General features: G+C 33.7%; 1 protein-coding gene across 2 annotated transcripts in view; it reads left to right on the forward strand.

The window, feature by feature from the left end:
• LOC108903903 (piwi-like protein Siwi) overlaps positions 1-19,712 on the forward strand; it is a 34,802-nt gene that overhangs the window by 12,559 nt on the left and 2,531 nt on the right. For both annotated transcript variants that reach the window (XM_018706246.1, XM_018706244.2), the window contains exons 3-8: positions 3,720-3,795; positions 4,137-4,271; positions 6,594-6,994; positions 9,343-10,006; positions 13,117-13,512; positions 18,280-18,805. In XM_018706246.1, coding sequence (XP_018561762.1) covers positions 3,720-3,795; positions 4,137-4,271; positions 6,594-6,994; positions 9,343-10,006; positions 13,117-13,512; positions 18,280-18,805 — 2,198 coding nt within the window. The remainder of the gene's footprint in view (positions 1-3,719; positions 3,796-4,136; positions 4,272-6,593; positions 6,995-9,342; positions 10,007-13,116; positions 13,513-18,279; positions 18,806-19,712) is intronic.

Below are 19,712 nucleotides of genomic sequence, written 5' to 3' on the forward strand. Positions count from 1 at the left end.
CAAGAGTGACGACAAGAAGTAAAAATAAATATTTTTAGTACAGGAAAACCTTGCCGTTCGCGGGGAGTAGGTACCAGAAGATTCCCTCGAAGCGCTTTGTGTTAGTGTTTAAAACGGAATTAAATATCAGAAACAGAATTCAGTTATTTATATATTTATGTATATTTATTCTGGAACAAAATCAAAGATACTACATTTATATGTTTCTGCATGCATATGAATTTTAAATTTCATAATTGTTTAAGGTTTAGCATACATTGAATCGATTTTAAAACATGAGGCAAATGAGTTTTCAGAAACAAAAATCCTTAAACACTTACAAACTTAATTTTGTGTACTTGGTGGGACAGATTCTGGAATAGACCTCTTCTGAAAAAAGTCTGTCATTGTTTTCTGAATTTGATGGTTTTCCAATTCTTTTAAAAGTTCTTTGTATGGTGAAAAGAGGTTATCCAATCCTCTGCTAATAACCATACTCCTCTGCATATCTGGATCTATCTCAATGATCTCACATTGTAACTGCGACATCTTGTCTAACACTCCTTGTACCAACCGGAGTTGGCTCTCCAGAAAACGGGCAACTCAGATTTTTTTTTATTTTTTAATGCACGAGGNAATCCTCTGCTAATAACCATACTCCTCTGCATATCTGGATCTATCTCAATGATCTCACATTGTAACTGCGACATCTTGTCTAACACTCCTTGTACACTTTTTGTTGTTAATGGATTCATAACACTGGGCTCTTCTTCATCCTCTTCTGAACTCAAAACGAACTCTTGTCGAGTTAGTTCTTCAAGTTCTGTATATAAGTAAGACTGTCGTCTTCATTTCGGGTCAATTCTTCCACATCTTTGGCCTTTATATTTTCGCAACCTTCCCTCCCCACTTGTCTACGTATTTCTAAAAAATTTTTAATTATTTCTCTTCTCTTTAATTTTTTACTTCAATGTTTGTATCAGCTTCGTTGTGTATCCACTTACTAAAAGTAGAACTTTAAATGCCACTTTTTTTGTTCTCTAAATATTTTATTACTTCAGTATAGAAACAGTTTTGGAACCAGTCTTCAAAGATTTGTGCAGTTATCCAAGCTCTCCGGTTGGCTCTCCAGAAAACGGGCAACTCAGATTTTTTTTTATTTTTTAATGCACGAGGATTTTCTGCACGATAGACTATCAATGGTTTGCACTTAAAATCACCAGAAGTGTTTCCATAAAACAGTAAAGTTAAACGATCTTTGGCAACTTTAAATCCCGCTACTACTTTTGCACTCGTGATATATACGTCCTGGTCGGTATCTTTTTCCAAAAAAGGTCCGTTTCATCTGCGTTAAATACTTGATCCAGATGGTATCCTTTCTCTTCAATATGCGCGGGTAGTTTAGCCGGGAAGGTCCTAGCGGCTTCATGATCGGCGGAAGCTGATTCACCTATCAATTTTAAATTGTGAAGGTTGAAACGTTTTTTGAAATTATCAAACCAGCCCCTGCTAGCTTGGAAAGTAAGCTCAGGTTCTTTACTTGTTGTTGTGAGAGGTACAGAATCCTGAAGGTCTTGAAAAATGCTTGCAGCTTTAGTTCTAATTATCATGAGCATTTTTGTTTGTTTGTTTTCGTTTATCCAGAAATTGAGAATTTTTTCCATTTTCTCTAAATAAAGATTTCTATGGCTTACATAAGCGGCTTTTAGGGTGTGTTTATCTGAAGCTTGTACCGAAGATTTGATTTTGTCTTCTGCTTTTTTAATATATGGGACAGTTGATTCATTTAGTCCATATTCAGATGCAACAGACGCAGCACTTGAGCCACATTTCAGTTTGTCTAAAATTTTAATTTTATCACTTAAAGATAATACTTTTCTGGGTCTTTTTATAGACAGTCCATGGCAGAAGCTTTGCGTTTTAAGGACATAATTTCCCAATTGTTAATTTATGTGTTAAAAATTGAAAGAAATGCAAAGAATTTAATACATTTTCTAAGCTACGCGACCGTAAATTTCAGACTAAATTCAAAGCAACATGATTTTAGTTTTTAAGTTAAAATCATAGTCCCAACCATCAATCGTCAAGCTAGCACTTTAAAAGCTGCTCATACATATGCACTGCTTTGGACCCTATTATGGAGAATGCAATAAATATGTAACTTCAAGTGTGTTTATACTATCCTTGAAAATTGATGAATTGAGACAAGGCCAAGAATTTGTTATGTAAATTCTTGCATATGTACACTTATGATTTTACAGTTTCTCATAATCAGGTTTTCATCTGTAGAATTATGTGTAAAATTCGGACTCGGAACGACAAAGCAAATGTCCCTCGAATGACAAAGAAAATGTGACATGGATGGCTACCGCGTAAATTTAAATCTGAGAAGGGCAAGGTTTTACTGTATTATCCTCGGTTGTTTTGATTTTAGTAAAATATGGGAAGTTAAAAAACCAAGTTGTCTTTTGAACTTTTTTACAAGCTACTTTTTTTGAGAAAATAGGGCTTGAATTATTGCATTTTGTGTGTTTAATTGCTTTACAATTGAATAAAAAAAAAATTTATTTTTTTTTATTATCTGAAAATTTATTTTTTACGGCAAATCTAAGTGTATTTTTGTCAACTGTTGGTAAACATGTGACTAAATCACACCAAAAACAAGTGGATTACACTTTCTACCAATCCACCTGTTTGATATCTTAAAGGCATATCTTGTAGTAGAATGTACAATTTATTTTTTCTAAAATTTAGATAATTTTGATAACAAAAAAGAACGTAAAAAGTCCGTATTTGGTGATCACCAACAATGCTAGCCCGGACATCTACTGAACTGCTTTGATGCCAACAACCTTTTGTAATAGCATCACCGAATTTGTTAGATTTTTTTTTCTTTAAAATTCAGTACTCAGACATATAAACTCACAAATTTTGATTCAATTTTAACTTTCTTTAATGATGAGTAAACAACAAAATGTTTGAATAGTAATGAAATTTTCATAAAATTTTAAAATGAAAATATCAAGATGTGAATCTTTGGAATATGTGCTATCTAGTGGTTTTCAGCAAACCATGTCATATTTTAGATATCTATGGATATTGGCTACGGTCATTGAAATTAAAAAAAAAAATGGAATTAATATCAGGACAAACCTAGGGTTTCTGATAGGGAGTCTGCTTCCATGGAGCCTAACCCGAAAACAACAAGGGCAGTTCATAGATTCCTAGCTATGACTAAGGAAGTGTATTATAAGTTTGTAACTAACTTGTCAGGTACATAAGCCACAGCGTAACAACCCGAAAGACCATAACACCCTAAATAAATTGTGTTTTTATTTACCTCGTTTAAAGCGCATAGACATGCTAGACATGATGTGTAAAAAACTATACCTCTCTTATGTAAAAAATAGTGGCCTCTATATTAAACTTTTACCCTTATTGTTTGAAAATCTAATATCTTTACTTACATGATATAATTGCTTTCATTTTATTTTGCTTCCAAGTTTTATTGTTGAATAATTATCACAGCAAATATTTCTCGCAAAATTACTGTAATCTTATTTGATATTGTCAATTGCTTACCTAGTCAAAGGAATACTAATACCTACACATTGCTGATTTTTTAAACTGTAATGTCTTTTTTTCAATATATGGATAACTTATCTATCGGATTTTGGTTGGTTTTGAAGATTTATTAATTATAGAAACACTGAATTATATTACATCAATTTTTGCTTTAGCCTCTGGTTGGACGTGGTTCTCGGCAAGGGGCAGGAGGCGGTGGAGACACAGAAGCTATCGTAGAGCAACAGAGAGGTAAAATATATTATTAACTCGCAGTAACTTTTTCATTTTTTGGAATAAAGGTAACAGAGTTCATCAATCTTCCAGCTTTGTATCTAAAAAATGTGCATACCCCATCAGAATATAAAGATGTGTCGCGAGGTAGTACACAATTAAGGAATATTCGTCGGGTTAAAATAAGCAAAAAACTCGTATAACCTTGATCTAGAAGTAACGTTTTTTAGGTATGAATAGGCATTCAATTAAATTTACTCATTTTTACCCGCTCAATGTTCCCATAAAATTTGCATACCTCCTCGTAGGACACCCTATCAGTGATCAGTATGTATGCTAAAATAAATTGTTCAATATAGTGTTGCAAGGAGCAGCGGAAGGAAGTGGAACTCAAGATAAAAGCCGTGGTGCCGGGAATGGAGGAGTCCGTGGTAGAACAACAATTCGTGGAGAAATTACTCGCACCAGACCGGCGACTCTTGAGTCGAAACAAGGTAACGTTTCAGTTTTCCTCTCTTTGCAGTAACTGATTTTGTTTTCAAGTTTAAATTATAACTTATAGTTAGTGTGAAACGGCAGCTCTTGTAGCGGAGGCAAAGAGGAAGTGAATAAGGTGTAAATTTATTTCAGTTGTAATGAATGGCATGCCAACCTACAAATAAAATGACTCTTAGTCCTTATAATAGTTTGCTCACCCTGTAGGTACGGATTGGAGAATAAATTGCACACAAAAATTCTAGATGTATATTTCTCACTATATTGTGTTGGGGGTATTCTGCACAATGTCACGGAGTAGGTTGACAACGAAGCTTTAATAAATCTTTAACAAACTGGCATTATCTTTAAAGATGGATTTCCAAATTACATGTGATTTATCTGAGGTAAAGCTATTCTCTTTAATTGAAGCAAATTTACTATACCAGTCAGTATCAGCTTACAATGTGTACGCGAGCCATTGTATAGTTTTTCCGAAGTCAATTGAAGAATTAATAACGTCAAGGTATGTACCAGGCTCGCTCGCTACGCAGCAACTCGGCATTGAAATATTTGAAAAACTTGTTCCCATATTTATTTAGCCATATCGATAAACAGGTCTGGTCGAATTAAACATGATGATGGAAATGTAGACGCTCAGTTGAAGAATGCGAGCGCGGGTAAAAGAAAACGATTACAGTTGTATTGGGCTACTGGGCAATAAATCACAGCAGACGACAAATGGTTCATAAATTGCCCAGCAGTGCAGTGCAGCAATGCGGAATTTGGAGTGAATCAGGTAATTTTAATTTATTATAGGCACCTTCTATCAATCTTTTATATTACAATAATTGAGAAAGGGAGAAATAAGAGGGATATTTTGTTTACTAATATTATCACGACATTTTGGAGATCTTTTGAAACTGAACAAAACGAAATTTACCACCAATATAATCAATAATGTAATCACCAATATAATGATCAATAAAATTGTTTGAGAACATAAATAATTAAAATATGTTGTTGGCCATATAATAGAAATTTTCTACACATATACAAATTATTATGATTTTTTACCTTTAGCAGAAAATTTTGTTAGGGACGCCTATGAATCTCATTAAATTTTATTACCAGACGTTTTTTTGCATATTCAACTGACTTCGGAAGAACTATACTGCTAAGTGCTGCTTATACACTGTTCCCAAAATGATGAAACAAAATTTTTTTCTCCATTTGAAATTTAAATAAATCGCTGAAACAGGTCAATTAGTAAATAGAAATTGTCACTTTTGTGCAATATTTTCTATTTTTTTGACCTATGTTTGACAGACCTATAACATTACCGACATTTTTTTAATAAGAATATTTTATAGTGACAATTATGGCAAAAAAGTAAGGTATAACTTTATATCGCTGAATTCGTCTTTAAAAGGGCTATCTATTTATACTATAAAATATAGTGTCTTATTAAAAAAATGTGGGTCAAAAAAACTTGAAAATAATTCAGAAAAGTGACAAAAAATTGGAAAAGAAATATAAATTTTGTTCTATCATCTTGAGACATGGTGTATATTTTATACATAATATAGTGAAAGATTATAAATGTTCACAAAGATTTTGAAAACATGTTTTGTACAAAGAAATGGCTCTGCTTTACTTTCAGATTTGAAATTTCAATCAATTACAAAAATTTTACACACATTGATTCTTCAGATTTTGAATATATAATCGATCTAGTGAGACCAAGAATTCAAAAAAGATACCTTTAGGGAAGCTATTTCAGTGCAAGACAATTAGCTGTGACTTTGACATGTTTGTCAAACCCTCGTTGGTAGATTAATGGAACATATAGGTAACATATTTGTTTACATTTTGCAGCAATTGTAGGCGGACTTAGTACATCACTTATAGTCACCTAGACATCTTCATTTTAAATGTTTTTTATAAAAGTAATAATCTTTTAGATCCAATAAAATCGGGGTATTTTTGTATTCGATTAAATCTAAACATTTTTCTTCACTCCATCTTATGATCACACCCAAAATTTACAGAATGCTGATTGATACACTGACATGCTCCTATTACGAACCGTCCACATTATTGCTCTGCTCATGTTTGTGTTTGCGGTGTTTACTGACAAATGCTCGGATCTCAAGGTGTTAATTGTTGTAAATGAATGATATTGCTAAAAAACTGTGACGTTCACGTTATGCCGATAGTGAATGTTACAAAATGTTTTAAAAACAATCATCGGTATTTTGTTTAGTTGTTGGTTTAATTCTTCTTAATTATTTTAAATAATATATAATAAATATGGGGTAAAAATTTGATTTCTTATTTAGGAAGTTCTGGGCAGCAGATTCAGCTAAGCGCGAATTACTTCGCCCTTATACAAGCCGGCAAGTGGAGCCTTAACCAGTACCGGGTAGATTTCAACCCAGAAATTGATCATACTGGACAAAAGAAGGCTCTGCTTCGCACCGGCCTGCAAAACGTTCAGATACTTGGATATCTATTCGACGGGACAGTATTATATACGACAACTCGTATTCAGCCAGATCCGTTGGAAGTGTTTGTACAAACCGCCAACGGTGAAAATGTCAGGATAACCATTCGATTGGTAGGAGACGTGGCCTGGACTGACAACCATTATATCCAACTATTTAATATTATAATCAGAAAATGCCTGACTTATATGCAGTTCCAGTTGGTCGGCAGGAATTACTTCGACCCAAATGCAAGGGTAAGTACTTGTTCTGTTGAAATGACAAACTTAATTAACTCTCATAGGTAGACCAAATATTCCTTGTACAGGGTAAGTCCCCCACAATATAAAAAATATCATTTAATTGAACGGTGAAAGATGTGTTTGTTGGTTATAAAAATTAAAAAAAAACTGAAATAGAATTTTTTTTGTCAATGTAGTTACCGTCAAGTCGCGTCATTGGTACCATTTGCTTTGTTTAGATCTGACAAAAATTTTTAACTCCCAACAACAATGGAAGCTCCTTACTCCAACATAGTTTGTTAAGCTTTGAACATGTCGATTTTTGTGCCTGGAAATTACAAGGCCAAATCGCTGTGGATGGAAGACGATGCTTTGTGTTTGGTGGGATCAGAAGGGTGTGATCTTTTATGAGCTGTTATGAAATCGTTAATACTGAACGCTACCGACAACAAATGATTGATTTGAATCAAGTTTTGCGTAAAAAATGACCAGAACATCAAAAAATGTAACACAAAGTGATCTTGCTTTATGATTATGCACCATCACACACGGCCAAACTGGTCAAGGGAAATACTTTCACATGGGGCTTACTTACCAGACTTGGCTCAGTCTGATTACCACTTATTTGTATTGAAGGGACACGCACTTCCCGAGAGCGGCATTTTTCTTATGAAAATTTACAAAAATGGCTGGATGCTGGTTTGTCTCAATAGCGTAACAATTTTTTCGGCACGACTTCCACAAAATACCAGACGGATGGGAAAAATGTATAGCTAGTAATGGACAATATTTTAAATAAAAGGTTTTCTATCATTTTCATACAATAAACATGTGTTTTCTACAGGGTGTAAGAAGTTTGACTGCCACTATTTCAGCATGAGATAGAGTAATCATAAATGAACAAAAAAGTTGTATATTACAGGACTGTAAGATTAACAGTTTTAAAAATACAGAGAGTATTAATATTGGGGAGTTTCATCACAACGTGACAACAGCGTTTAACTTAACGCTACACGTCTGGTGCATACCACATGTGCACACAGCAGACTTATCCTACGGAAAAAATGTAAACAACTATTGTATGTATAAAAGTCAATAAAGTGTATTCTATTCTATTACTGTGAAACATTTAGTAAATTTCAAGACAATTGTTTTCCAATTTTTAAATAAATAAAATAAAATGTATCGATTTTGTAGTATAAAGTCTGTATTGTGTTTAAATTTTAACTCGAATTTTAGTAATTACGAATCTCATAAAACAGGAACGTGTCTTTTAATCAAATTATGAATTTAAAAAATATGTAATTAAAGTACCCAAAGATTCACGTCATCCAAATAATCATACGTATTAAAAATAATTTAGGTACTTACAAACAAGCAAAATTCAGTAATTTTTAAAGGCACAAGTACAAAACAAACTACAACATATGCTTAAAATGTCCATCACCATTTTTGATGCACGCACGACACCTTCGAATCCAATTTTCCACTCACTGGAAAACACCTCGAGGAAAGGAAATAGTGGTACACAAAAAATACTCAGACACGGTCCAATTCCAGATACCAATTGAATTGCGTAATGCTGGACAACTTAGTACCTCGTGTTATCCGCCGCGCCGTTGTCACATTGTAATATGAAATTTATTACAACACTAATTATTTTTTAGAGTGCTTACATAAAGAAGTTCAAAAAAAGTGATAAACATTGTATTTTATGGTATTCTGTGCACGCAATAATGTCAATATTCCTTAATTAATCGAACTTTTGTACATCAAGTTATAGACTATGATAATTTTTTTCTCGGAAATGGTTGAGTTTAGGACCCATGTCATATAAGTTTTTTTTTTGTTTCTTTTAATGTATTCTGTCGTCAGTTAAAATTAAAGCAGACCAATTTCTAACACCCTGTATTCAAAAATTCCAGTTTCATATTTACGTGCCTGGTAAATGACAACATTAACACCATTTTCTAAATATGACAGCATTGTCTTGCCCACATGCATTTTTAGATGCACTAAACTGCATATTTATTACGTCAAAAAATGTCATTTATACGCAAAATTAGCACACAAAATTAAATTAATATCAAACCATTTTAGAAACGTGTGGTAAAAAATTTATATTTTTTTACCAACATTAACGCCCTTTATCGGTTAAATAAAGTGTCTTGAGTGGAGGTTAAATTTAATTAAATTGTCTTAATTTGATTCCAAGAACTTGGGTTATTTGCATGGAATATCGGAACATTCTGCGTAGGCACTCAAAAAATAAACAAGTTCCTAATTTGGTATTTGCATATAAACAGTGTATTTGTTATTTTTTGGTATACGCTTATTGTAACACCAGCTCAACGATGTTTTAGATAAGCCTACCCGAGCACAAAATGGAACTGTGGCCCGGATACTACACGTCTATGCGCCAACACGAAAGAGACATTCTGATGAACTGCGATGTTCAGTTCAAAGTGATGCGCATGGACAACGTTTACGACATGTTATTGGAATGTCGTGGAGCCAACATGAGAAAAGAGTTCCAGTCGAAGATCATCGGCAGCATAGTACTTACCTACTACAACAACAAGACGTACAGAATCGACGATGTTGATTTTTCGAAGACTCCGGAAAGTACTTTCACGATGCGTGACGGTTCGCAGATGTCATTCATACAATATTGCAACCAGAAGTATAACATCAACGTCCAAGTAAAGGATCAGCCGATGTTGGTATCGAGAAGCAAACCGAGGGAGATAAGAGCCGGCATGCCGGAAACTGTGCTATTGGTACCGGAACTGTGTCAGTTGACCGGGTTGACTGATAGGCAGCGCGAAAATTTCCATTTAATGAGAGCATTAGCCGATCACACCCGTGTCGGTCCGCAGGGTCGTATCGAAAAACTGATGGAGTTCAGTCGCAGAATGAGAAACTCCCAGGATTGTATGAATGAGATAAGAAGATGGGATTTGAATGTTGCCGATTCCTTGGTGAGATTCACGGGCAGAGTATTACCACCGGAGACCATAGTGGGAGGTAAGTTTTTTTTGCGATATACATAAAAGTGAACATTGGAAAACTATAAGCAAAAGGTTGAAGGTTATTAGCTCATAAAAATAATGGTAAAGTCACTATAGCATTTTTTCGATAACTGAATATTAATGGAATTACATAGCCTTGAAGTAATTTTTTCGTAAATTAATATTTTGTAACATTTTTAGGTAATTCAAATGGTATAGCCGATTAAGCATATAAAAACTGCACCAGCGTCTAATGAAGAGTTTGTTACATTGAATTTATTGTACTTCGTCTAAAACATCTTGACACTTAATCAGACTTCTGCCCCCCAGTTAGCTTGACTTATTTGTTTCTGTAATGACCAGAAGAGGGAAAAGGTTTTTATTTGTGGGTTTACGACAAAAAGTTACTCTTTGTAAAAACTCCTGCATGTTCCAAAATGGTCAAAACTGTTAAGATATTTGTCATTTTTTATATAGGGTGTTCAGAAATGTGTGTTATTTAGAAAAATATTGTTAGTCGCTAAGAGTAAAGTACTGTTATTTTTGACAATATCGAAAAATATCAGGGATGTCATTTAGGATCAGGGGATTAAAATTAAATTTTAATTTTTTTCTTAATGCGAGCAGCTGACAAATGACAAATATTTTAACAGTTTTGACCGTTTTGGAACACGCAGAAGTTTTTACAAAGAGTAACTTTTTATCGTAATCCCACAAATAAAGAACTTTTCCTTCTTCCGGACATTACAGCGGGACATGCTGTATATTATAAGTTGAAGGTTACTCTCGCTCCCACACTCGACTGCAAAAAGAGGCGTATGGTTTTATCAAATTCTTTCTTCGTGAGCCATGCTGTGAGCTGAGGGGCCCCCCTCGGTCCTTCTTTTATCCCAACGTCGTATTCTGAAGGTGATCTGTTCGCGCCTTCTATGTGAAATTTCCACTTTCAAAAGAGTCCTTGCCGAAAATCGAAATTTTTCGGTGTGAGAGAGATAACCAAAGCATATCCGATATTTAAACGGAAATGGAGACAAACATCAGTGAAGACGTCAAAATAAATTTTGCCATTTAACACGTTTTCCCGGCCGATCGGGCCACGGTGAGTCGTTATTCTGCCGCTAAGCACCGGTTCCAATCTTTTAGAGACGCTACTTTGATTTGAACATTTTCAATTTTCTGTTTACATTCGCGGAGACCCAAGGTTTCAAATAGCCCGTGCAGGCTCCACCCAGCGTAAGATCGCCGTAGTTCATTTTGAAAACTCCCGACTGCGAAGCCGAAGGTCCGGGGTTGGAATTGCAGGAGGGTCTCATTTTTTTTTTTTCTGAAAAATGTTATTTATTTACAGACCCACAGGGAATGCACCGCGGAGCTCGGGTTCGTGGGCCGAAGGCCGGAGTGAAAGGTCAAGTCCGGTGCAGCGGACTTCCCTAGCTTTCTAGTATATAAAAATTACAGAAGAATCGAATTGGTGGAACATAGATAAAAAAAATAAAATCCAGATGTTTAGTTTGACAGAAACAATCATTAAAGTATATACAGGGTGATTCAAAAAACCGCTGACAGAATTCTAGGGTAAGTAATACATGAAAAATTAAGACGAAAAATCTTAATAAACATAGGGTCGCAAATGCCTCCTTAATGATATACAGGGCGTCAAAGTTTCCATAAAATTAAAGCGTAAAAATGACAAAAAGAAGCTTATAATCTAGTTTTAACTCACTTGTACACATTGACATTAGTGACAGGCGATGTTTAATTTTATTTTGAATAGCACAAGCCTACTATGCGAAACTAAATTTAATGAAAATAAAATTGGACAAATTCTCAAATTCTCTACAAAGGTTTCTCTTAAAAATGGTTGCTTTAATCCAAATTTTGCAAGAGACCAATTCCATAGACAATTGAACACTACACGAAAATAGTGCCCTTTTGACAAAATTAGCAGTGGCGTAGAAAATATTTTTAAAAAAGAGACGTTGACCCCGTCTCTACGACACTGCTGCTCATAAAATTTTGAGCTGTACATCAAACATTGGTCTTAAGGTGCTAACTACGCATAGCAAATTTGAAATAGAAATGTTTAGGCATTTTGGAATTATTGCAGACAATGTTTAATTTTACAGAAACTTTGACACCCTGTATCTCGTTAAGGAGGCATTTGCGACCCTATGTTTATTAAAACTTTTCGTCTTAATTTTTTATGTATTATCTACCCTAGAAGTCTGTCAGCGGTTTTTTGAATCACCCCGTATAACTACAATCAGAATTATTTAAAATCGGAGCTAAATCACCATCACTATTTTCTTCAATAGTTGTAGTTACACAAGTTTCATCAAATATGGAGGCCAATATTTCAGCAGGTTTTAAGATTTTGGATTTGTAACGGGGATGTGACAAATAGTAAATAACTGCCCCTGTATGGAAATATCAGCCCACGGTTCTATTTGCGTTTGCACAATCACACACATATCTTTGAGGCAGTGAATATTCGTATGAAATTTAAAATTGATATTTTTGGCAGTTTAAAAATCTTGTAAAAAATGAAACTTTTGAAACTTTTCCACAATTTAAATTTCTTGCTACAATTTTAAACTCCTAATTTTTTCTACAGTAATATTGGAACTGGACTGATAAGTTGTGAAACTAATAATTTTGATTCTGTTGATCTTTTTAGTTTTTTGTTAATATTTGACTAGCAGTTTAGTGAGTAGTGGATCTAAATATGTAATGTAATTGCTCGTAAATCTACCTCAGAATTGAATATCGTTTGATTTATAAAAATTGTGAAAGTTAAAAATAATAATTTATCGGGATTTAGACAGAAACAATCGTTAAAAATATTGTCGAAAAGCATAAAATATATTTTTTCACGGAAATGATTAACAAGAGAACATTCGATTTTAATAACCTTTAATAAATGAAAAAACGCAAAAAAGTTTTGAAATTTTTTTTTGTGCACTGAAGACAATAAATAATCAATAAAATAAAAATTTTGAATTTTATGTAACTCCGTTAATATTCAATTTTCAAGAAGAAATCGCACTCCACATTTTTGCACTTAGTGCCTATGTGCTCTGTATTTATAAACGGTGATTAATAATATATATCAAATGTGCTTTGTAGGAAACAACGCCAAATATTCAGCAGGAAATCAAGCAGATTGGACCAAAGAATTAAGAGCTCTTCCTATGTTTGTACCTGGAGTGATGCAAAAGTTTGCCATCATCTGCCCTTCGAAATTCAAGGGACCTTGCCAAGAGTTTGTACAGTGTCTCCAGCGTTCGGCTAGGGGCATGAGCTGGGACATAGGTCAGCCCAGGATTTTTGATATTCCAGATGATCGATCACAGACATATTTAGATCAAATGGAGAATATAATAACGAAAAACAACCCTCATATGATAATGTGTGTTGTACCAAACGCCTCACAAGATCGGTACTCGGCAATTAAAAAGAAGGGATGCGTTGACCGTGGAGTACCCACACAAGTCATACTCGCAAAGAATTTGTCTTCAAAAGGTTAGTGAATTTTTATTTCGTTTACGGTGTTTACAGTTTCGTTTGATTATCCAAATTAATTGAATTGAATTATCAGATTGTTTATAAATTCACGCAGGGCGTGATAGAAAATTTTGATAGAAAACGCAGGTTTTTAATTAAAAATTGTAAATTTTTTTATAAATTCATAAAATGTATGTGCTCAGGGTTATGTATGGAACAGTATATGGGGTCGGGCCTGCATGGCTTTGCTTCTACATATGCCCTCTTTTGTCGAAATTTTCCATGACCGTTTTGCATAAATGGGGTGGGTGGTCGTAAGTTTATTGGCGCATAAACCTTTAGACTTCAAAAACCCTAACTAAGGAAAAAAAGTCCAACGGCATTAAATCGCATGATTTGAGTCGCCAGTTGATCACCAAAACGGGAAATTACATAACCAGGAAATTACTTCTGCAGTAATTGAATTGTTTCTTGGGCTGTACAGCATGTGTCACCGGCTTGTTGAAAGCACATGTCGTCTACCGTCTACATCCACATCTTGCAATTTAGCAATAGAAAACTGGATTATCATGTCACGATAGCGTGCACCATTAACTTATTGCCTGACTAGACACATTTTTGAAGAAAAATGTTCCAATGATGCTTCTAGTCCAAAATCTGTACCACGTTGTGGATGCATTTGTTTCTTAAGTTACTCGTGGATTTTGTAAACCCCAAATTTTGTCGAAAGAGGCCATAAACATTTTTATAAAGATATTTGAGATGAACTTTTTTCTTTTTTTTTCTTTAGTTCTTATGTATTTCGGGCTCTTGAACTGGAGGGGAAAGAAATATTTCCTAGATAATCTTTTATACCAACTTTGGTAATTTATTTTTAAATACAGTTTCACAACAACTTCCACACTATTACTAATACTTGTTTGTGGTATTTTGTCTTTAACAATAAGGCGATTTCTTTATTGTTTTTTTGGCGAATTGTGGTTCCACATATGGCCACGGCCACTGATTTTTCCCCACTGCCACGGCCGTTCCTCTCTCTAGTCCACTCGCGCACATCTCTCCACTCACTTCTTTCGCGCCACCACCCGGCAATCACCAATACAAAATATATAACTAATAGGGCATCACATATTTCAGATATTTTTTATGTAAAGTCTAAATAAAAATGTATATTTAACTTTTTAGTTAGGATTTAAGACCTCTGTGCAACACTGGGTAGTTGATTTCCTGTTCAGAATGAACAAATTATGTTATTCGTAAATACTAGAGTGGCAAGTTTGCGAATAAATAATTCTGCATATTTATTTTAATTTCAATTTTTTTTGTTGATATTTTTGTCTCACAAAGAAAAACGCTAGATGGTAAATACAGAAAAACATATAGAAACTACGACTCAATTTTTTTTAATGGAAAGTCGTTACTTAACACTATTTTCAAAGCTCCCTTGTAGATATTTTCGACTTATTTGTTGGCCTTTTTCCCTCGGAACTTCTTTAACTGTTCGCGTTTAAAAATTATTCAGAACTGTACTTTGATAGGTAAGATTTTTTAATAAATACAGTCGAAGCTCCTTACTCGTGGGGGATACTTCCGAAAATGTACCGTGAATACCGAGTGGCATTTTGTATGGAAATACAGGGTTTCCTAACACGAACTCCAGCGATAGATGTCTGGGAAACTGCTCGAAGGATTTTTTTGGAATTGTGATGGTGTGATACGGACCGTGGGGCCTACCAAGCTAAAATATTTTCAAGGTCATCGTACTTCTGGTTATACCGGAAGCCGATATTAACTTTCTTATTTTAAATGGAGCCCCCTGTATATTATTGCATTTTTGGAAAGAGCATCTATTCTTAAGTTGAAAACATGTAGCACACTCCATACTTAGGATTGACCGTTTCAGAGATATTTTGAATTTTAAGCAACAATTGACATGCAGACCGTTTTCCCAGAAACATAGGTTTATTTTTTTGTGCAAATTGGAAATTTTGTAGAGGAAGATTTAATTTATCGAATTTGATATGAAAATTTTCCAGGTTTTATACAGGGTGGTCAAATTTTTTTTATCGAATTTGAAGTTCAGAATATGTGAAAAACTCGAAATTTTTAAATGGAAACCTAAGTTTTTTACCGTATTCCCATTCTGCACTAAAATTAAGTGTAACTTTGTTAATGTTTCCCTTTACCTAAACCCAGTGGTTTTCATTTTATTTACGAATAAACATTCCCCTTCCTTAAAATGATGTTTCCATTTGTTTTGCACATTTTAGGTACACTGTGACAAGTAAGTAACAATCAACATGACAACTGTCACAGGTTTTTAATTGTCAAATTTATTTAGTTCCTTGTGGGTCGCTGCTCCAATAGAATCCGGTGATATATACTATTTTATTTGGGACACTAAAAATAGTGTGTATAGTACTCCAATAACAGTAAAGAAAAATTCTATGCATAGAATAAGGCAAGCATTTGAGCATCTATCACCGCATTCTATTAGAGCAGCGACCCACAAGGAACTAGTCCGAAGGTGTGAAAAATGTTTAGAAATTAAGAAGTTGAAGCAAGACATTTTGAACATTTATTTATTAAAGTAAATTTGACAATTATAAACCTGTGACAGTTGTCATGTTGATCGTTACGTACCTATCACGGCCAACCTAAAATGTGCAAAACAAATGGAAACATTTTAAGAAAAGGGAAATATTTATTCGTAAATAAAATGAAAACCACTGGGTTTAGTTAAAGGGAAACTTTAACAAAGTTACACTTAATTTTAGTGCAGAATGCAAATACGTTTAAAAAATTAGGGGTCTCCATTTAAAAATTCGAGTTTTTCACATTTTCTGAACTACATATTCAATAAAAAAATTTGATCACCCTGTATAAAAACTGGAAAATTTTCATATCAAATTCGATAAATTAGATCATCCTCTAAAAAATTTCCAATTTGCACAAAAAAATAAACCTATGTTTCCGGGAAAACTAAATTTTGCTGGCAGTCTGCACATGTCAATTTTTGCTTAAAAATCAAAATGTCTCGGAAACCGTCAATTAGAGATGGGAAAATTCCCAAATTATGAAAATTCCTGGAAAGTTTCCATTGAAAATTCCGGAAATTTTCTGAAAATTTCAAAAAATTTTTTTTGGGTTTTGTATTGTGTTCTAGATGTCATCAGCTTTCCAAAAAGACCAAATACTCATATACATTTTTATTTATATTGGTATAAATATTGGAAAAATATAAATTATGTATTAATCATCCGTTAGAAAAAATTACATGCTGAGAGTTACAGTGTGTAAACACTATACAGTATACAATATTTATCTTTATTTTTTAACAAACAAATAGTAAGTACATTAAATAATTATACTAGTTTTAAAATGTAATTGTACTTTGGTTCAACTATCAAAATTCATATTAAATTTGAAAAAGAGGCAATTTATGAGTCTTGTATTGCTCTCTATTATGTAGATTGTAGACTTAACAAAGATTAAAATAAGTAAGTGTAAGTATTTTCTGTCTAATTTCAATAATATGGTATTCTGGTATTCCGAATTAACCGAAAATCAGAAATTAACCAACGATTTTTTGTGTATGTTCATAGAAGTTAGAAGTAAAATTGGCTCCAAGTTTACAAATTGTTAGAAATATTCCCGGAAAATTTCCGACGGAAATTTTTTCAGAAACTTTCCAGGAAAAATTTCTCAAGCTTCGATTATTTCTTCCCGGAAAATTTCCGTTTTGGAAACTTTCCGGGACGGACAATTTCCCATTGCCCATCTCTACCGTCAATCCTAAGTATGGGATGTGTTATATGTTTTCAACTTAAAAATAGATGCCCTTTCCAAAAATGCAATAATATACAGGGGGTTCCATTTAAAATAAAGTGAGTATCGACTTCCGGTATAACCGGAAGTACAATTACCTTGAAATTATTTTAGCTTGGTAAGCCCCACAGTCCGTATCACACCGTCACAATTTCAAAAAAATCCTTCAAGCGGTTTCCCAGATATTCATCGATGACGTTCGTGGTGGGACACCCTGTATAGGAGATACATTCCAAGGTTGCAAAATAATGAAGGTAATTTACTGAGATAAATTTGAACAATGTTAATTATTATTATCAGGTTTAGGCAATGGTTTAAAGAACTTAGTGATTTCTTCTTGTTTTGCAACTAATAAAAGGTCTTTTAATTCGGATTGATATTCAATTATGACATTATTAATTTGCCTCGTAAAAACAAGACTTCTTTCTACAGACGGATCAATTTTTATGAAGAAATCACAAAGCTCATTTGCCATCCGTAAACCTTTAGTCAAGTTTTTTAAGTTTAACGTCACATTTATCAAATGCCATAGTGGCACGTGTAAGCGAGCGGCATTAGTGACGACTTTTGTCAAAGTATTTTCGACTTCACGAAACTAAAACTTGTTTGTTTATAAATATTTTGATACCTACTTGTTTATTTTTATAGATAAATACACATTATTCTAAAAATACAATATGTATCATTAATTTTGGATCCAGAATTTTTCACCCGTGAATAAGGGAAGTGGTCACAATTTTTTGGTCAGCGAATAAGGAGTTTTGACTATACGCAATTGACAATTGGAAAGCTATTACAGTTGCTAAGTTTTAGTAAATAAGTAAAAGTCAGATTAAAATGTGCAGTGGTGGTGGTGCATGATGTTTGGATAATTAACAATGTTCCGATAACTACAATTTTTTATCAGTATATGATTGGGATGATGCCGTAATTTGCTAACATAACGCATTCTTCCAGGTGTAATGTCCATCGCTACCAAGGTTGCCATTCAATTGAATTGTAAAATCGGCGGTGCACCCTGGACGGTAATCTTGCCTTTGTCCAACCTAATGATTGTCGGATACGACGTTTGCCGAGACACGGCCAACAAGGGCAGAAGTTTCGGAGGTATGGTGGCTTCTCTCGACAGGCAGGCCACCCGCTACTACAGCTATACCACCGAACATAAGTTCGAAGAGGAGTTATCTGATAACTTTGCAGCTTTCTTGCTCCTAGCGTGTCAACGTTTTAAGGACACCAGTGGCAGGTATCCGGAGCGCATATTAATCTATAGAGACGGTGTGGGTGACGGACAGTTACAGTATGTTTACGAGCACGAAGTCGTAAACATTAAAAGGAAATTGACGGAGGAGATCTATAAGAATAACGATTTGAAGATGGCGTTTATTGTCGTATCGAAAAGGATAAATACAAGAATATTTGGCGAAAGGGGCAATCCTCCCCCGGGAACGGTTGTCGATGATGTTATCACCTTGCCAGAAAGGTAAATGCTATTTTTATTCATAGAGTAAATTTATAAATATCGTTTCTCTTTTAGTTTTGTTTTTAATGAAAATATTTTTGTTTATATTTCTTAAAGTTCTCATATTTTCATTCTTAATTTTGCTCAGGTAGGTTCTGAAGGAAAAAAGGCTGAATTTGTTTCCCTTTTTAAATAATTTTTGGTAAATATTAGAAGATTTTTTTGTTAAAATGTTTTGTCAAACACGAATGGTACTCGTAATATTTTATAACATGATTTTGAATTGCACCTTGAGAAAATTGTTTTCTTAAAAATTATAGAAAGTCTTGATTGTTAGGCTAGATTTAATAAAAAAATAAAGTTAGTTTGACAATAAACAGAAAAGACTTAACATTTAAGCATATTTCGTTATTTTGGATTCTGAACTCTGCTTTTAAAGCAAGTGTAATTTATCTAAATTAGATAAAAATAGATTATTTTGTTCAATTTGTTTTTATTCATAATTCCGAATTCATATACAGGGTGTACTTAATTGAAAGAGCACAAGTTGGACAGAATAGACCTTAGTCCAAAATTGCCTTATTTGCAAGTATTTGATTTTGTGAGGAACATCAATAATATGCAAATATTTCGACCAGTGGTGGATAAAATAGAAGACATTTTCACTAAGAATCCCAGGAATTCAACGGCACTGAGTATTTCGGAAATTATATATATTCATTTGAATCACAATTGTATTCAAAAAAAAGATTCCCTGTATTTTATTTGAAAAACAAGTCGTCGGTTACAAATTACAAGTGTCAAACATCTCTTGAGATATTTACATCATCTAACTTGCAATTATCATATTTTGGCCTTAAAATCATCTGATAGCTTTTGTATTCCTTAATTTAAATACAAAATACAAACTTGACTTTTTCATATAAAA

Source organism: Anoplophora glabripennis, unplaced genomic scaffold (assembly GCF_000390285.2).
Source record: "Anoplophora glabripennis isolate ALB-LARVAE unplaced genomic scaffold, Agla_2.0 scaffold123, whole genome shotgun sequence".
In the NCBI taxonomy this organism is placed as follows: Eukaryota; Metazoa; Arthropoda; class Insecta; order Coleoptera; family Cerambycidae; genus Anoplophora; species Anoplophora glabripennis.